General features: G+C 36.7%; 1 protein-coding gene across 1 annotated transcript in view; it reads right to left on the minus strand.

The window, feature by feature from the left end:
- ADAM10 (ADAM metallopeptidase domain 10) overlaps positions 1-20,503 on the minus strand; it is a 136,850-nt gene that overhangs the window by 33,254 nt on the left and 83,093 nt on the right. Inside the window, exons 6-8 of the mRNA XM_061157255.1 lie at positions 11,072-11,221; positions 7,292-7,384; positions 4,293-4,476 (exon numbers count right to left, since the gene is read on the minus strand). Of these exons, the coding sequence (XP_061013238.1) occupies positions 4,293-4,476; positions 7,292-7,384; positions 11,072-11,221 (427 nt within the window). The remainder of the gene's footprint in view (positions 1-4,292; positions 4,477-7,291; positions 7,385-11,071; positions 11,222-20,503) is intronic.

The raw sequence follows: 20,503 nt of genomic DNA on the forward strand, positions 1-20,503 counted from the left end.
CTAAACTTGTTAGAACAATTCCCCAAAAGAAAAAAAATTATAAAACCTACAAGGGTAAGTTTAATGCCTTGAAAGAATCCATAAATACAGTTTTGGTGAGAGCAAGCCTAAACATCTACAACAATAGTAGCATGCTGACCATTCAACATTAATATGAGCAGTAATTCTGAAGCAGAAGTTAGTATACTGCCAGACAGGTTCTAAAAAAGAAAAACAGAAAAGAAGATCTCTACCAAATGAAATGTCCCTCAAAATGTTCTTCACAAATGGTCAGAGGAATACTCAATGGTTCAGGATTGGCTCTGCAGATGAATTCCACAGTCAGCCTTCTTCAGTGACCTGGCAAACTGAGACTATGTTCACTGGGTTAACTGATAACAGTTAAGGTGGGTAACAGGTGAGCAGAATATGCCTTAATAAAACAAAGACGACCCCCTCAAAAATCATGTTAGAAGAGTGTAGCAAATGAAGTACAACAAAGGGCTATCTAATATACAGAATTTACTTTGTGAAGGGACTGACATTTCAGTCTCTAAATAAGAGACTACTTACTACCTGCTTAACACAAAACTTTGCTTATAAAAAGAGAAGTTTAATCTTTCCAGTTTCCTATTCAAGACTAACTTCGTTTCGGAGACCAGACTCCTCCCTTTCTAGAGCTCCCTTCTAGGTCCTGTATGATTTCACATGGAAGCCTCCAAGTTAGCCCAGTTTACCAGATGTTTCTACTTATTATGGAGTCAGGGCAGGAGGAACTGTTTTTCTCACTAAAAGGAAACTGAAGGCAGAACCCAACCACAATAAAAAATTTTAAGAGAACAAATAAAAAGTAGCATAAAAAAAGACTAAAACACAAGAAACATTATTGGAATGTTTCAACTCTCATTGTTTTTTCCACATTAACTGAGTCAATGAAGAAGACTACAGCTAGTAATTTGAGTAACTATCCTGTGAAAATTAACACAACAGTATCACAACAAAATTCTTTTCACTACTATATATTTGAATAGTGAAACAGCTGCAGAATTAAATGAAATTAAGCTAAATAATACAATAGAAATTAATTAGGTCAAATAAAAATGAAAAAGGTTAAGACAAGCAACAGACCACAAGCTGAAGAGATCAGCTATAAAATATTATTGCAAAAAATTAGTCTAAAACTAGCATTACTAAGATCTGCATACAGAAACATTAAATCACAAAGGAAGGGCAAAGACAGAAGAAATTACAATGAAAAATAAATAAGCTGAAATAACATGGTTTACCTGAATTTACAGAGACAGAACAGACAAGGACCCAGTACACTAGCTCCCAATCCAGAATTCTTCTCTTTATCTCATGACAATTACCCAAAACGATGCCTAAATTCTAGTCAGACCCGACTGATGTGACTTGGCACACACACATGACTCCTCTCTCTTAAGAAGGAAACAGATTCCATCTCTACTTAGATTCAGGAAACATTTCAACTTCTTCTTGGAAATGTCTTAGAGAGATAAAGGTAGGCTGTTATATTATAATAATACGGAGTAAAATAACTACCAAATGCACAAAACGTGGCGTCAAAAGGTCCAGATTCTAGGTTCTTTGTGGTACTGGGTTGTAATCCAACTTTCCTCGTCTGTAGAATGGAGAAAATAACACCTATACATCACAAGGGAACTGAATTAATTAGTAAGAGCAAATACATAAAGTTGCTTATAAAAACAAATAAAATGCAAACCAAATAAACTCAGTTCAGGTAGTCTAAGGGCAAAGGGAAATGAAGAAGAAAGCTGTCAGGGTAGGTATCCTATTTTAGAAAAAGTTGTGTCAAAAGAACAAAGAGCCCTTCTCTTTCCCACTCTGGCCCCATTCTTCCGTCCCTGCCTAGCTGTTCCTCCAGAAGCTTCTAGGAAAAGGCTTGTGAGAGCTAGAGTTGGGGGTTTAACACAGAGTAAAAGAAGAAGGCATCAGATGAAGAACAACAACAAAAATACAAGTAATGTGGCCTAGCATTCTCAAACCAAAACTCTGCCTACTGTCACTTTAATAAAATAAACAGTACTTCATAAAGTAAGTGGTCCAGACATCACAAACTAGACAGAAAAACTAACTGTCCCCCAAACCCTAGTTCAATCATGAGAAAAACATCAAACAGACTTATGACAGAGGGGCATCCAACAATATCCCTGACCAATACGCCTCAAAACTGTCAAGGTTATAAAAAATAAGAAAAGTCTGAAAAATCATCACAGCTAGGAGGAGACTAAAGAGAAATGACAATTAAATGTATGGTTGTATCCTGGACAAGATCCTGGAATGGGAAAAGGATCTGAATAAGAAATCTGAATAAACTAAGGGGTGATTTTAGTTAACAATAATGTACCAATACTGGTTCATTAAGTGTAACAAATGTATCATACTAATGTAAGCTGTTATAAAATAGAAAGGTAGGGGGGATAACACTCTATACTATCAGCTCAATTTCTGTATAAATTTAAAACTGTTCTAAATATATAGTCTTTTTTTTCAAGTAGACATGCAGATATCTGAATATTCAGAAAAATTTGACCAAGCTCTCTCAGAACCACTACATTCTTAATGAACAACAGTCTGGAGTTGAAAATAGAAAACGGCAGGAAGTTTTTAGTCTGAGATCATCTAATCATTTGCCCAGGAGACATTTTGTGAGCAAAAATATTAATATGTTGGTTTTCTAACTTTAGAATGCATCAGAATCACCTGGAGGGCTTCTTCAGATGAAGACTGATGGGCTCCACACCACCTGGAGTTTCTGAGACAGTAGACCTAAGTGAGGCCCATAAATTTACATTCCTAACAAGTTCCCAGGTCATATGGATACTGCTAGTCCATGGCGCACAGTTAAAGAACCACTATATTAACCACAACATATAAAGAAAAACCAAATGAATCCTTGAGTTTCTATAGTATTTACTGATGAATAAGAATAAAGGATTATAAACTTTATGATAAAATTATCCAACTAATCTTTTTCCCAAGCAGGGAAAAAAAGATTTCAGCATATACAAGTTATAAAATATGTGAATTATCACATCACAGGAAAGAGTGAGATGTACAGTCTGCTGACAATGCAAGTAACACAAAATCGGCACAGATCACTCTTAAGGACAAATATCCAAAAATACTGTACTATATGATACATGCAGCCTATGATATAAACATGTAGTTTAATGACAGCAGAGAAATGTGGCAGAGAAACAAAAGCTTTGGAACCTGTAAAAAGGATATTCACTGCTGGTTTTAAAAAAAGAGCAAAATATATAAGAGGAAAACTATAGTACTAAAGATGTTAAAATATGTATAACAAATCAAAGAATTTATCAAAGAATTAATCAAAGAATAAATTAAGAATAGAAAAGCCTGTCTTACTCCATATAAAGTTGAAGTTGATTCTTTTAAAAATATATATCAGAAGGAGAAATTGCTGTTTACAGCTCAGAAGCTGACAGACTACTGATCAAATTCTATATGGCAAATTTATATTCAAAGAGTTGGGGATTCTTTCTACTTATCTTTCACTTAATAAATTTGTATTTCTCTAAACTAGGCTACTGAATCTATTGTACTGTAAATGACAGATCCCCACTGTACTGCAGCAGAAAGGAGATTATCCTATTCCAGCTTTCTCAATGACAGTGGCTTTCATGGCTAAGGTAGACACCAGCAGAATGTGGGTCCATGCAGTCAAGCCAGTGGAGTTATGGGTCCTGGGGTCTCCTGCTCACATCTCTTTTCAGGCAACACTTGAGTTTTGTTAAAATAAAGGCTAGAAATAAAATAATGATAGTAAAGGTAGTCTTTCTTTTTCTTCCCACCTGATGTTCTTGAGCAGGATTTCTCTCCATTTTATCTCACTCCAGAACAAAAGCAAGAAGATAATTTTCCCTTGTTGACTCTAAGAACCTCTCCCCAACCCCCACCCCATTAATTAATTACATTAACTTTTGTGGAACAATTAACATTCTGCTTTTCAGTTTCAGAAATAAGTACCACTTTTCCCCATAAAATTATTTATTTCAGTCACTGAATGTACACCACCAAATGTCAGGATATCTCCCTGTTAGTACTCATGTAATTCATTTCAGAATAAAAAGCTGCTTCATCTATTTTTCCATTTACATTATGCTTATGAATTTTACCTAACTTGAGCTGTACAAATGAAAATACTGCATGGGCATCACTTTCTCCTATACTCTGTAAAATTCAATCCATCATGAAACTGCTTTTCATTTCAAGTAGTTAAGTCAAGACATATTTAGATAAACTACCTGAAGGTGCTCCAACCCACGCCAGACCAAGGACACCATCATCAAAATCTCGATCTGTGAAAACGTAGGCCAAACAGTAGTCATCATGATTCTGCTCAGAATTCAGCTCCAGAAACTTCTCTACACCAATATTTGGAAAACGGAATGGATTTGTAGGGTCCTTCTCATCAGCAGTTGTATTGATCTAAAATCCACAAAACAATGATTTTAATAAGCAGCTAATGTCAGCAGAGCTTTAGTGGAAGTAGTATCCACTACTTAGTCAAATTTTTTTTTTAAGTAGCCATGAGGATAACTGAAGATTTAGAAAAATTTGACCAAGTTGGACAATATACTTGGGGCCCAAGGAAGTTGGGGCTAAATTAATGCTTCTACAGTTATTCCCACTTCCTCCACCCTATAGCTGATCATAGACACCAAAAAGAAAGAAAAATGGAAAGACAAGGTAGGGGAATTAAAACTGAGTAGGTTACATTTCTGAGCAAATATTCACCCCTTTCCTGAACACTTGGGATGAAAAAACAAGTTCTGCTTTCAAAATTTCTAATAAGGAAGTACAGTTTCTCAAATTTAATCATCTGATCAGTCTCCCTTAGTGCTGATCTCCTACATATGGTGATAAGTAAAGGATATAAAACCCTATATTTCACCTAATTAGCAGAACATAAAATAGACATTAAATCCAAGACTGTCAATTCAGCAGACAGATCATATTCCTGGTTCTACTTGCCTAGAAAATTATGAGTCAAGCCCAACTAGCTTCAAGTTCAATTTTTTTCCCTGAATGTAAGAAATTTTTTTTCTTTGCCCATTTGTTTCTCTATTTCAAGCTGAATTCCTCCAGAATGTTTCCTTCAAACATTTTAGCTACTATACTCTTGGGGCAGGTTTCTCTTACACAATGTGAAGAATAATCCATTCTGATACCAAACTTCACCAAAACAAAAGCTTTTATTTATGAGTCATTACTTCTTTTCAGAGACCTCTGCCTATCTTTTGAAGTCCTAGAACAATTTGGTTTTCTCTAAGTAAGAGAATTACATATAAGACTGTTGACAGGGAATAAAAAGGAATATATATGAGAATAAACACTGCTTAGAAGGCAAATCTCAGTCTACTGAAAATATCACTGATAAGGTAAGGCTATTACAGTCAATAAAATGAAAACTACAGGTCTTTTTATGATCCACATCTTTCAGTAAAACCAAGGGGTTTACAAACAGGGTGGCAGAAACCCCTTGAGGTTAACTGCCCAAGGACAGGTATGAGAACATCTGGTTTATCCATTAACAATTAATCAAAAACAATTAGTTATGGTCATATAACACACACATACACAAATCCCAAAACAAGAACACTATGTGTTGTAAGTAGCCCATGCTTAGAGACATGCTACATATTGCTTTTCCCCACAAAACACAGAAATGAAATTCTGATACTTCTATAATATTGGTTATAAATAAAAACTGCATCTAAATTTTAGTTACCTATATTAAAAATGGGATGATGAATATTTAAATATATGCTTACAAAATATAAATTTCAAATTATTTAATGGGTCACAAACTTCAACTGATGAGATTTTAAACTAAAGTTTTAATCTTGACTAAAGGCCGGAAAAAGAACGAACCAACTGCCACATTACCCTTTTATATACATGTGTTTCTTCATAATGCAAATTATTTTACTCAAAAAAATGTACCTTACTAAAACTTCTTAGGGTGTTCTCTGTTTTTCACTACTTTGCACTTTATTCCTCTGTCTACTAAACAGCAATACTTATACCACTTATCACTTTTATTTGCTCATTTAAATGTTTATATCACTCTCAAAATACACAAAAGCAACTGATTACAGTTCTTTATCTGTCTATAAACCATATTATTTCACCTCAAGACAACTCAATGTAGTATTTAATCATGTCACTTTTAAAAGTAAAGACCACTTTCAGTTATTTTTAAAAATATATTACACATGTATACTAAAACTATAATCTAGTCAATCATATTTTAAGAAATATAAAGAATTCTCTATGGGAAGTTCCCTGGAGTTCCAGTGGTCAAGACTCAGTGCTTTCACTGAGAGGGCTAGGGTTCAATCCCTGGTTGGGGAACTAAGATCCTGCAAGCTGCATAGTGAGGCCAAAAATAAATAAATATATAATTTAAAAAAAAAAAAAACATTACAATTTTTGTTAAAAATAAAGAAGTTCTGTGGAAAGTACTTTTGTACAATGGTATTTTTAAAACATGGGTTATCTAGCTTATAAACTCAGATTCTTAAAAGCTATATACTTTGAAAGAATTCATATTTAGAAAATGTTTGAAACTCCTATTTTGTTAATAATTGAGTATTTACTTATTAACAATTTATAACATTAAAACTAAGAATCAGCATTTCTCAAAACGTGTACTGCAATTCTTTGGAGTCTCAGATGATGTTAATACAAAAAAGGTTAAATGAGCTTAGAAATGTATGGATTTCTTTCCCAAAGGATTTCTCAAAACCTGGAATGCATTAGTGTGCACTGTTAAATTTCAAGAGGAAATAGAATTAAGTGTTTCTCCAACTTCCAACTTTACTTAACCACTGTATCTATCCTTCCCTCCACTGGAGCATCAATGGGACACACTCTAAAGTATACTCTATAAGGGAAATCCACAGAAACTACAGAAACTGGGGAAATGTCAAGTACCAAGTCTCTAGTTACCAGAGCGCTTTATAACTAGCATATTAATCAGACAAACAGAAAACAGTACTTTCTACCATACTTCTTCTACAGTCCAGATTAAATCTATAGATTTCATTCTTAAGTCATTAAGTCCAGGTATCCACTCTGTGTGTATATACAACCCAAGAGTAAAGATAACCTGTATTAGTAAATACAATTTAAACTATTTAATGCATAAAAATGAAATAAAAGGCAAGCATTTTCATTTTGTAAACATGATCCTTATTGTTTCTCTTTTTAATGTTAACTATTGAAATTCCTTACTTACTCTTATGCGTTTCACCATGAAACTGATGTTACGGATTCCAGAGAAGTCTGTTGTCTGGTAAATGGTATCAATTGCTTTAACATGACTGGATATCTATTGATATTTTAAAAAAAGAAAAACATTTTAGGGGCAATGTTGAAACGTGAAAAATACTGTGAATTTCCATTTTCCAAATCAAGAATTATTCATATTCTACCACATTCAAATTTTAAAATGTCAATATCATATACTAGATGAAAGGATGAAAAAGATTAGTGAGAAGAGAAACTGAAGACTCTCCAGACTTTTCTCTGGCCAAAACCAAACATGCACTCTTGCCTCGGTCATATGAAACTTTGTTTCCTCAATTCATCCTGCAATGTCATACTTGCATGCTTTTTCACATGCTGCTGCCTTATACCTAGGGTTTTACTCCTTAGACTCAATTCAAACATATTCTGTGAATATCTCCCTGTTAGTATCAGGATACTCAGTCATTCTCTGACTCAGTCTTTCCACTGCTGCACTGGTACATATTCTGTAAGTTTTGTCCACCACTTACTAGGTAGTAGGCACTGGGCTTCCCTGGTGACTCAGTGGGTAAAGAACCCGCTTGCCAATGCAGGAGACACAGATTTGATTCCTAGGTTGGGAAGATCCCCTGGAGAAGGAAATGGCAACACATTCCAGTATTCTTGCCTGGGAAATCCCATGGCAGGAAGAGTCAGGCAGGCTACAGCCCATGGGGTCCAAAAAGCATTTAAGATTACTCGGCAACTAAGTAACAACAAAGGCCTGTTTTAGGTGCTGGAGGTATAGTGGTAAACAAAACTGAGAAGGTCCCAAAAAACTTACAGAGATTTATTTTAGAGGGGGGAGAAAGGGAAGGAAGTAATACAAATATAAATAATATACATTCAGATTTTGCTAAAATTGAGAGAGACAAGCAGAGTGACAGAACACAGAAAAGATCCTCTTTTTACCTAGCTGACTCCCAACTTAACTCTCTGGCTTCTAAATCACTCTATATGAACCGTCCCATCTTCATTTACAAAAAGCATTCCTGCTACCACTTATGTGAAAATATACATGCATATATAGTTTCAAAACTACTTTCAAATAAATTATATAAACATAGAACAGCCAAGTAGAAGCATTAACAATTTTAAAAGGAGCGCAGTTTGCCACACATTGATAAAGAACATCATAACACTGCTGATAAAGTCCCTTATAAATCTGTGCTACCTACACTCAGCTTGGCTTAGTGATCCCTTATCCAATTCTTGGTTCTTTCTCCACCCTGAACACTGGCGGTTCAAACATTTCTCCACAGATGACTAATTAAATATCTTAGTTTACTAAGAGTTCATCTTGAGTTTCTGCTCTTTTAACCTTCAAACTTTTATATCTTTATCCATTTCTATCTTCCACAAATGGTAACTCTTCCTTATGGAGTAACTTTCTTATATTCTTAACCCCAATCCTTACTGGATCTTCAAAAGAACATTGTCTTCCATCAATTTTTCTTTTTCATATCTTACACTGCTTCTCTACTGGATCATTTTCCTCTTCTGACCAACTGCTCGTGTGTCCCCCTTTCACTCAAATATTCCATATTATTCTTAAGCCACCATATTTCTGGTTTTTCATGTCTCTTAAAACCCTAACTGTTCCTGCCAACCAATTCCTTATTGTTCACAATGTTTTCACCCTCACAACTTTACTGAAAGTTTGCTTAAAACACATCAACAATCTTCTGATAACTAAATCAACTAATATTTATAATCATTCTCTCATTTTTCAGCGTTCAGTTCAGTCAGGCAGTTCAGTCGCTCAGTCATGTCCGACTCTTTGTGACCCCATGGACTGCAGCACACCAGGCTTCCCTGTCCATCACCAACTCCCAGATATTGCTCAAACACGTGTCCACTGAGTTGGTGATGCCATCCAACCATCCAATGCCAAGCTTCCCTGTCCTTCACTATCTCCTGAAGCTTGCTCAAACTCATGTCCATTTAATCAGTGATACCATCCAACCATCTCATCTTCTGTTGTCCCCTTCTCCTCCTGCCTTCAATCTTTCACAGCATCAGGGTCTTTTTCACTGAGGTATAATCAACAAATTAAATGTAAGATATTTAAAGTGTATATCATGACAATTTGCCAGACATACACACTGGGAAAGGATCCCTCCCATCAAGTTAATTAACACATTGAAGTCATTCTCTTTGGTATCTCCAAATACGACACTACTGGCTATGCATTTAATTTGAAACTTTTCTTATTCCTTGGCTGATTCTACTTTATCTCCTACCTCTTTTAACTATTACATTTTAGCCCATAATTTCTCTTCAATCTATTCACTATAAAGAGATTTTATCTCCCAGTTCCTTCCCTTTATATTTTATTCTCTCCTTTTCATTCTCTTTCCTTGTTTTAACTATCTCTTAAACCCTTAAATTCCATGCAGAAAGCTCAAGGCTAACCTCTCCCATGCTCCAATTTTGTATTTTCAATACCCTAAAGGGACAATCATATACATGGGTTTTTAAAACATGTCTAAAAGTAAGTTCATTACCACCAACAAAACAAGTTCACCATTTGTACAAATGACACCTCCACCATCTCAGTCTCAAATCCTTGGACTCAAAATGCATTCATCAAACTCAATGGATACCTTCAAAATGAAGGATATTTTGAAGAGTATCTCCAAAAAATTTATACTTTAATAAGGGTTTTTCCAGTAGAGTGAGAGTTGGACTATAATGAAAGCTGAGCACTGAAGAATTGATGCTTCTGAAATGCGGTGTTGGAGAAGACTCTTGAGAGTCCCTTGGACTGCAAGGAGATCCAACCAGTCCATCCTAAAGGAAATCAGTCCTGAATGTTCATTGGAAGGACTGATGTTGAAGCTGAAACTCCCAATACTTTGGCCACCTGATACGAAGAGCTGAGTCATTTGAAAAGACCGTGATGCTGGGAAAGATTGAGGGCAGGAGGAGAAGGGGATGACAGAGGATGAGATGGTTGGATGGCATCACTGACTCAGTGGATATGGGTTTGGGTAAACTCCGGGTGTTGGTGATGGACAGGGAGGCCTGGCGTGCTGCGGTTCATGGGGTCGCAGAGAGTCAGACATGACTGAGTGACTGAATTGAACTAAACTGAAGGGTTGAAAAGATACAAATGCAGAAAATAGTGTAACTTATAGAGTAGGCTTCTCTGATGGCTCAGACAGTAAAGAATCTGTCTGCAATGTGGGAGGACCTGGGTTCTATCCCTGGGTGGGGAAGATCCCCCCGAGGAGGGCAAGGCAACCCTCTCCAGTATACTTGCCTGGAGAATCCCCACAGACAGAGCAGCCTGGCGGGCCGCAGTCCATGAGGTCACAAAAAGGCAGACACAACTGAGCAACGAAGCACAGAGCACACAGAGTGTTAAGTATAATGAGAATACAGACTAGAAATTAAATACTCTCACTAGGATTCTTCTACCTTTCTCTCCTTTAAGACCACAAATGATAATCTGACCCTCTTTTCAAAGCTAAGCTCCAGTGCCATCATCTTCTTCATGAAATCATTTTCTTAAATCTCTCTTTTGAACGACACTAAAATATCCTAACTGGTCTTTCAGTTATTTACGTTCTTATCTTACATATTTTATCACATCACAACTGAAAATACATACTCTTCACTCTTCCAAAATGAGATATGCACTAACTTTAACTTTTAGAGGAAATTACAGGTATAATGAAACAATATGAGAATATCAAAACTAAAGTAGTAGCAAAATTATAGATACCTGGGCGATCACAGCTTCTCGTGTCCCGTAATATTTAAAGAACAGATGATCAGTCTGAATATAAAGCTGACAGGTATTTTTTTCAGCTACAGTTGTACGTTTTTTCCTCAGGAGTTTTGGACCATTAATAGCATGTTCTTCTTGAGGTGTCTATATGTCAAAAGAGTTATTTCTGATCATTAGCATGTTTCACTATCATAATTTATATAATTAATGATATACATTTTAAACAACTTCATTTTCTACTTTATTATGTAAGACCATAGGTTATTTCCTCACACTGTTAAAAATTCCTAAACACCACTTCCAGTCTCGTAACATTCTACTGTATAGATGATTTATTTATTCAAACAATTCTTTAACTTTGAAACATTTTCAAAACATACCATTTAATATGCAATCATGTGTGTGTGTATATAAAACAAGTCTTACAGTAGTCTATAACACTTTGATATCTTCCTCTACCAATCTATCACCCAGCAGTGTCAAATTTAGCATCTAAGTACTTAGGGCATCTGCCCACATTACCTCTAGTCCATCACATTAGCCCAAGCCACCATCACTTACTACCTACAGTACTGCAATAAGAGTGATGGGAATCCGTCTCTATCCATGGCTGACCTTCAATGTGATCTTCATACTGCAATCTTTTCAAAATACGATTTTGAAAATATTACCCATCTGCATTTGTATTTCAATGACTTCCTATCACTCTAAGAATAAAATCGTAAACCCTTTATATGCACCACCTAGTCAACACTACAGACTCTGTTTACCTGTCCAGTTTTGTCCCATTCCACATTACTTCACAGAGAAACCTTACAACACTACCCAACTCTAGCTCTCTCTGCTACAGCTAAACAGAGCTTCTTTCCAATCCTGCAACACATCATCTGTATCACGTCACAGTATTTTGCACATGGTGATGCTGCCTTCCCTGATCTAGATAACTTCTTTCTTCAGACTTAGCAAAGGTTAGTTAAATCACCCATTTTACACCTCACAGAACCACGGACCCATGTCCATCACAGTTAATCATGTGGTTATTTATTTTCTGTCCCCAGTCCACCACCATTACTTCAACCACTAGCATATGAGCTCTGGAAAGAAGAAACTATCTCTGTGTTTGCTTCTTACTATACTGCTAGCTGCAACATACACTTAACAGGCAAATGGTCGACACTCTTAAGTATTTGTTTAAAGAAGTAACACTGTTATTAGATTTAAATATTTGCTGACATCTAAAAGCACCATGTTAAGTGAACTATAATGACAGTAATAGAGAGTTTAACTTAAATTTTAAGCCACGATTCCAAATTTACACTCACATTTTATAATTTCCTTCTCCCTTGACAACTCCGTGTGTTCTCTTAGTTACTGTCTTCACTGTACTTTTACCTATTTTCACTCAGTACATCATTCTAGGATGGCAGTTATTGTTTCAGCACATTCCACTGTCTTCTGGTTTCAACTGTTTCCAATGAGAAATGAGCTGTCATTTTTACTGCTGCTTCTTTGAAGGTGACTGGACTTTTTACTGGTTGTTTTCAAGAGTATATCTTTTGGTCTTTAGACTTTTCTAATACTGTGTAAAGTATAATTTTCTTCATGAAAGATTTTTCCTGCACTAATAACAGGGTTGACTAAATTTGTTGTTTGATATTCTCTGCCATATGTGGAAAATTCTCAGCCACTATCTGTCTCTATTTCACTCTCATTTTTTCTCCTTCTGAGATATCAATTACATACTTTAAAACTTTCTGATGTATCACTATGTCTCTTAAACTCATTTCTGTATTTTCTACCCATTTGTTTCTAAGCGGTTTATTTTTTTCTTATGACATACTATCCAGGTCTAAGTTCATCAAATTCTTAGTTTCTGTTATTATATTTTTCAGTTCTAGAATTTCCATTAGGTTCTTCAGTTCACTTCCAATTTTCTGCTGAAATTTTTAATTTTGTCTTTATGTACTTGAACACACTATAAAGTCTGTATCTAAGTCTGATCATTTCATTATTCAGATACCTTTAGGTTGTTAACATGTCTGACACCTCATCTATACATTTTTGAGGGTATACACCTGTCATTTATCTTTCTTTTTAAATTTCTATTTCTTATTTTTTGGTCGTGCCATACCATGAGGCATGAGCAATCTTTGACCAGGGATCAACACCTTCCTCCCTACAGTGTCTTAACCACTGGACCACCAAGAGAAACCCTGTCATTTAATCTTGAATGACTAATGTTTGGTAAATAATTTTTTCCCTCTCATTCTTCTACCATGTTGTCTCATTTGTTAATATGCTGATTATTTTGAACTGAGTGCTGGACAATGTACATGGAAAATCATAGACATAATCTGAGGCTTCAAGTAATGATATCTTTCTCAAGATCTATTAATATTTTCACTTCCGGCAAGCAATGAGGCTAGATGCATTAGTAATCCTCCATTACCTTAATTCAGTCAGAGATTAAGAAGATGTGGTGAAAAACTCTAATCCCTTTTAGGGAAGGTAGAACACTTTCTGATTCACTTTTACTTCTAGAGAGCAGCCCTTCTTTCATTCACAATCTCAACATGAAGTCCCTAAACAGTACTTTTATCTTTAGCCTCAAGAACCTGGACACTTCTACTCAGGAACTAGAAGATATAGCTAGAGAAAAGGTAGCCCGAAGTGTCACGGTCACTTTCCTAAGAGTCCTTTTTCTCCCCCTAAGATCTGGCCCACACTTCTTCAAAGTCCTGTTATTTCTCTAATGCCTTGAAATAAACAAACACATATGTAGATACATATATAAATAAACATAAACACATTTTTTAAATATTCAAATTTTGAGGTCAGGTTGGCTTCTATTAGTTGTTCTAAGCAGGAGGACTACTTCTCTATTTTTGAAAACAATTCTTTGTCAATGTCATGTATTGTTAACATTGTCTCAGAGTTCATAACTGTCTTCACTGTAAGGTGTCCTTCACTCTTAATTTTCATATAGTGAAATATACCAATTTTTCAGTAGTCAACGATTTCATGCCTTATTAAAGAGTTTCTCTATCTCAAAATACAAAATATTTTTTAATATCTTCTTTTGTCAAGTGTCTTTTCAAATGCCTTTGCCCATTTTTTAATTGAGGTTTGTGTATTTCTTTTTGAGTTCTTGGGCTTCCCCTGTTGCTCAGATGGTAAAGAATCCCCCTGCAATGCAAGAGACCTGGGTTCGATCCCTGGGTTGGGAAGATCCCCTGGAGAAGGGAAAGGCTACCCACTCCAGTATTCTGGCCTAAAGAATTTCATGGACTGAATAGTCCATGTGGTTGCAAAGAATCAGACATGACTTTCACTTTCACTTTAAGAGTTCTTATTATATTCTGGAGAGGCCTTCTGTTAGATATACATACTGTTGACATTTTGCTCACAGTCAGTGGCTTCTTTTTACATTTTCTTAACTCTATCTTTTGAGAAGTTATTAATTTAACAAAGTCAAACTTGCGATTTTGGGTGGGGAGGGGGGCGGGGGGGGCTATTTTTGTATGTTAAGAAAATGTTTTCTATTCCAAAGGCACAAAAATTTCTACGTTTTAATCTAGAAGTTTATGTTTTAGCTTTATGCAGATTTATCATCAATTTTGTATAAGGTGTAATGGTATAAACAAGCTTCCCAGGTGGCTCAGTGGGTAAAGAATCCACCCGCAATGCAGGAGACGTAGGCAGATACGAGTTCAATCCCCGGGTTGGTAAGATCTCCTGAAGGAGGGCACAGCAACCCACTCCAGTATTCTTGCCTGGAGAATCCCATGGACAGAGGAGCCTGGTGGCCTACAATCCACAGGGTCACAAAGAGGCAGACACGGCTGAAGCTACTGAGCACACAGCCCATAACAGTGTAAGTTGAGGTTCTTTTTTTTTTTTTTACAGTACTATTTGTCAGACCTTCTCTGATAGCTCAGTAGGTGAAGGATCCACCTGCAATGAAGGAGATACCGATTTGATTCATGGGTCAGGGAGATCTGCTGGAGAAGGGAAAGGCCACCCACTCTAGTATTATTGGGCTTCCTTTGTGGCCCAGTTGGTAAAAAATCTGCCTGCAATGAAGGAGACCTGGGTTTGACCCCTGGGTTGGGAAGATCCCCTGGAGAACGGAAAGAATACCCACTCCAGTATTCTTGCGTGGAGACTTTCATAGACTGTACAGTCCATGGGATTGCAAAGAGTCGAATACAACTGAGTGACTTTCACTTTTACTTTCATTTGTCAGACCATTCTTCTGTCCTTTAAATTACTTTGGGATTTTTGTGAAATTTAACAGACCATATGGATATGGACTCTCTATTTTGTTCCATAACCTGTAATAAATCTATCCTGAGGTCAGGATGATACCATCTTGATGACTGCAGCTTTATAGTTAAGTCTCAAATTCAGGTAGTATAAGTCCTCTGGCTTTTGTTCTTTCTTGAAAATTGTTTAGGCTGTGGGTCCTTTACATTTCCACATAACTTTGAAAATCTATTCGTTGATTACTAGCTAAATCCTCACTAGGGGATTATACCTGATTCTTTCATTATAATCACTCTTCTCTTTGTTATCAGTAATTTTTGAATATATTAGTAATAGTTGCTTTAAAGTCCTTGTATGTAAATGCCTGTAATTTCTAGTCTGTTTCTGTCTGGTTGTATTTTTTGTCCTGATCATGGATCATATATTTCAACTTCTTGAGCTTCTTGTCATCCAGCAATGTTTTCTAAACGTCTTACATTCGGAATGTTATATCACTGAGTATCTACATTCAGTGTCCTTTTTTAACAAGCACTATTGAGCTTAAGTTATAATCAGCTCAATTCAGTTCAGTCTCTCAGTCGTGTCTGACGCTGTGCAACCCCATAGACTGCAGCAACCCAGGCCTCCCTGTCTATCACCAACTCCCGGAGTTTACTCAAACTCATGTCCACTGAGTCCGTGATGCCATCCAACCATCTCATCCTCTGTCGTCCCCTTCTCCTTCCACTTTCAACCTTTGCCAGCATCAGGGTCTTCTCCAATGAGTTAATTCTTTGCATCAGGTAGCCAAAGTATTGGAGTTTCAGCTTCAACATCAGTCTTTCTGATGAACACCCAGGACTGATTTCCTCTACGATTGACTGGTTGGATATACTTGCAATCCAAGGGACTCTTCAAGATTCTTCTCCAACACCTCAGTCCAAAAGCATCAATTCTTTGGCACTCAGCGTTCTTTATAGTCCAACTCTCACATCCAAACATGACTACTGGAAAAACCATAGCTTTGGCTACACAGACCTTTGTTGGCAAAGTAATGTCTCTGCTTTTAAATATGCTCTCTACGGTGGTCACAGCTTTGCTTCCAAAGAGTAAGAGTCTTTTAATTTCATGGGTGCAGTCACCATCTGCAGTGATTTTGGAGCCCAAAAAATAAAGTCGTTCACTGTTTCCATTGTTTCCCCATCTATTTGCCATGAAGTGATGGGACCAGATTCCATGATCTTAGTTTTCTGAATGTTGAGTTTTAAGCCAACTTTTTCACTCTCCTCTTTCACTTTCATCAGAGGCTCTTTAGTTTTTCTTCACTTTCTGCCATAAGGTTGGTGTCATCTGCATATCTGAGGTTATTGATATTTCTCTTGATTCTAGCTTGTGCTTCCTCCAGCCCAGCATTTCTCATGATGTACTCTGCATATAAGTTAAATAAGCACGGTGACAACATACAGTCTTGACATACTCCTTTCCCAATTTGGAATGAGTTTGTTGTTCCATGTCCAGTTCTAACTGTTGCTTCTTGACCTGCATACAGATTTCTCAAGAGGCAGATCAGGTGGTCTTGGATTCCCATCTCTTTAAGAATTCTCCACAGTTTGTGGTGATCCACACAGTCAAAGGCTTTGGCATAGTCAATAAAGCAGAAATAGATGTTTTTCTGGAACTCTCTTGCTTTTTTGATGATCCAGCAGATGTTGGCAATTTGATCTCTGGTTCCTCTGCCTTTTCTAAAACCAGCTTGAACATCTGGAAGTTCACGCTTCATGTACTGCTGAAGTCTGGCTTGGAGAATTTTGAGCATTACTTTACTATCCTGTGAGATGAATGATTTGTGCGGTAGTTTGAACATTCTGTGGCATTGCCTTTCTTAGGGACTGGAAAGAAAACTGACCTTTTCCAGCCCTGTGGCCACTGCTGAGTTTTCCAGATTTGTTGGCATATTGAGTGCAGCACTTTCACAGCATCATCTTTTAGGATTTAAAATAGCTCAACTGGAATTCTATCACCTCCACTAGCTTCGTTTGTAGTGATGCTTCCTAAGGCCCACTTGACTTCACATTCCAGGATGTCTGGCTCTAGGTGAGTGATCACACCTTCGTGATTATCTGGGTCATGAAGATCTTTTTTGTACAGTTCTTCTGTGTATTCTTGCCACCTCTTCTTAATATCTTCTGCTTCTGTTAGATCCATACCATTTCTGTCCTTTATTGAGCCCATCTTTGCATGAAATGTTCCCTTGGTATCTCTAACTTTCTTGAAGAGATCTCTAGTCTTTCCCATTCTATTATTTTCCTCTGTTTCTTTACACTGATCACTTAGGAAGGCTTTCTCATCTCTCCTTGCTATTCTTTGGAACTCTACATTCAAATGGGTTTACCTTTCCTTTTCTCCTTTGCTTTTCACTTCTCTTCTTTTCACAGCTATTTGTAAGGCCGCCTCAGACAGCTATTTTGCTTTTATACATGTCTTTTTCTTGGGGATGGTCTTGCTCCCTGTCTCTAGTACAATGTCATGAACCTCCATCCATAGTTCTTCAGGCACTCTGTCTATCAGATCTAACCCCTTGAATCTATATCTCACTCCCACTGAATAATCACAAGGGATTTGATTTAGGTCATACCTGAATGGTCTAGTGGTTTTCCCCACTTTCTTCAATTTAAGTCTGAATTTGGCAATAAGGAGTTCATGCTCTGAGCCACAGTCAGCTCCTGGTCTTGTTTTTGCTGACTGTATAGAGGTTCTCCATCTTTGGCTGCAAAGAATATAATCAGTCTGATTTTGGTATTGACCATCTGGTGATGTCCATGTGTAGAGTCTTCTCTTGTGTTCTTCGAAGAGGGTATTTGCTATGACCAGTGTGTTCTCTTAGCAAAACTCTTTATTAGCCTTTGCCCTGCTTCATTCTGTACTCCAAGGCCAAATTTGCCTGTTACTCCAGGTGTTTCCTGACTTCCTACTTTTGCACTCCAGTCCCCTATAATGAAAAGGACATCTTTTTTGGGTGTTAGTTCTACAAGGTCTTGTAGATCTTCATAGAACCGTTCGGCTTCTTCAGCATTACTGGTCATGGCACAGACTTGGATTACCGTGATATTGAATGGTTTGCCTTAGAAATGAACAGAGATCATTCTGTCGTTTTTAAGATTTCATCCAAGTACTGCATTTCAGACTCTTTTGTTGACTATGATGGCTACTCCATTTCTTCGAAGAGATTCTTGCCCCCAGTAGTAGATATAATGGTCATCTGAGTTAAATTCACCCATTCCAGTCCATTTTAGTTCACTGATTCCTAAAATGTCAACGTTCACCCTTGCCATCTTCTGTTTGACCACTTCCAATTTGCCTTGATTCATGGACCTAACATTCCAGGTTCCTATGCAATATTGCTCTTTACAGCACTGGAGTTTGCTTCTATCACCAGTCACATCCACAAATGGGTGTTGTTTTTGCTTTGGGTCCGTCTCTTCATTTTTTCTGGAGTTATTTCTCCACTGATCTCCAATAACATATTGGGCACCTAACAATCTGGGGAGTTCATCTTTCAGGGTCCTATCTTTTTGCCTTTTCACAATGTTCATGGGGTTCTCAAGGCAAGAATACTGAAATGGTTTGCCATTCCCTTCTCCAGTGAGAAGATAGGCAGCTAATTTACTTGAAAAGCACTTTGATCTTTCTGAAGCTTGGTTTTTCAGCTTAGTTAGAACAGGTCTGGAGTAGTCCTTTAGACTAGGGTGAGATTAGCCTATTCCAAGGGTGGGCTGGGACCTCTACCAAGTACAATTTTTGATAGTTGTTTAGTTCATAGATTTCTCAGTAGTTTTTCTTTCTCGGGTAGTTTTCTCATAGAATCTCACCCTGTGTGTGCATAGGCTGGAATCCAGCTAAGATTCAAGGTGACCACTGTGCAGATATCTACAGCTTTTTGTCAGCTTAGCTCACTCCTTCTCCCAGGTACTATGTCCATAAATCCAGATTCGTCAGCCTTTCTGAACCTTAACCTATCTCTTCAATTCTGCAAGAGTGCCATGCATTTCATACTCTTCTTGAAGTGCCCTTCATTGTGCCATTCCTGAAATTTTGCCTCCAGTCAAAAAGTCATAGAAATCAGAGATATTTATTTCTCCTCTCTCAGGGATGTCAATCCTGCATTGCCTGTTGGCCAATATTTGAAAATAATTGGGACTTTTTTTTTTGGTTTTTGTTTTTCCAGTTGTTTTTTGCAGAATGGCTAGTTGGATGCCAGTTACTTTAGCATAGCTGGAAAGGGAAATTTCCACCTACTGTTCTACTAAGAGTTTCAAAGTTTTTGTTTTAGACATGTGGTACTTACCGAGTTTTGTTTTAAATATTATATGAGGTAAAGATACAACTTCATTTTTTCTCCAAATGGATAAATATTTTTGGGGGGCTCCATTTGTTCAACAGTCTCTATTTTACCTTTGAGAGTTTATCTCTACCACATAACAAAGTTTCATATCTGTATGGATCTGTTCCTGAGCAATTAATTTTACCCCTCTGGTCAATCTGTTCATCCCTATGCTAAAAGTACTCTCTCAGTTACTTTAGTAAGTTTTAATATCTTCCAGGGTAAATCTTTTTCTTGTTCACTATCTTTAGATGGGCCTTATTTCTTCTTAGCCTTCACTTTTTCTTGAAACATTTTAGATCCATCAAGTGCTATGAATAATCATGTTGTAACTGACATGGAATTGCATTGAATCAAGAAATCAATATGAGGAAAATTAATATTTTTCTATTAGGTATCAGTTCCATTAATACAGTATATCTCTCTATAATAAAATCAGTCACCTGTAACATTTCTTATAAAGTTTTACAATTTTCCTTATATAGGTCTTTCTTTGTTACATTTACTCTTTGATACATGATATTCTTGACACTATTTTTAATGATGTCCACTCTTGCATTACATTTTTGGTGGGCTACTGCTGATATAAAAAATATATATAACCTTCTTTTGTATATTAATGTTATATCTAGCCACTGATAAACTCTATTATACCTAGCAGTCTATAGTTTCATCCTGTCTATCCACATTGCCGACACCTATACAAGTGACTATCATTTCTCAACTGAATAATTGCAACAGCTTCTAATTAATCTCCCAGTCTCTAGTTTTTCACCCCTAGCCTGAAGCTAAGAATTCTT

Source organism: Dama dama, chromosome 12, assembly GCF_033118175.1.
Source record: "Dama dama isolate Ldn47 chromosome 12, ASM3311817v1, whole genome shotgun sequence".
Lineage (NCBI taxonomy): Eukaryota > Metazoa > Chordata > Mammalia > Artiodactyla > Cervidae > Dama > Dama dama.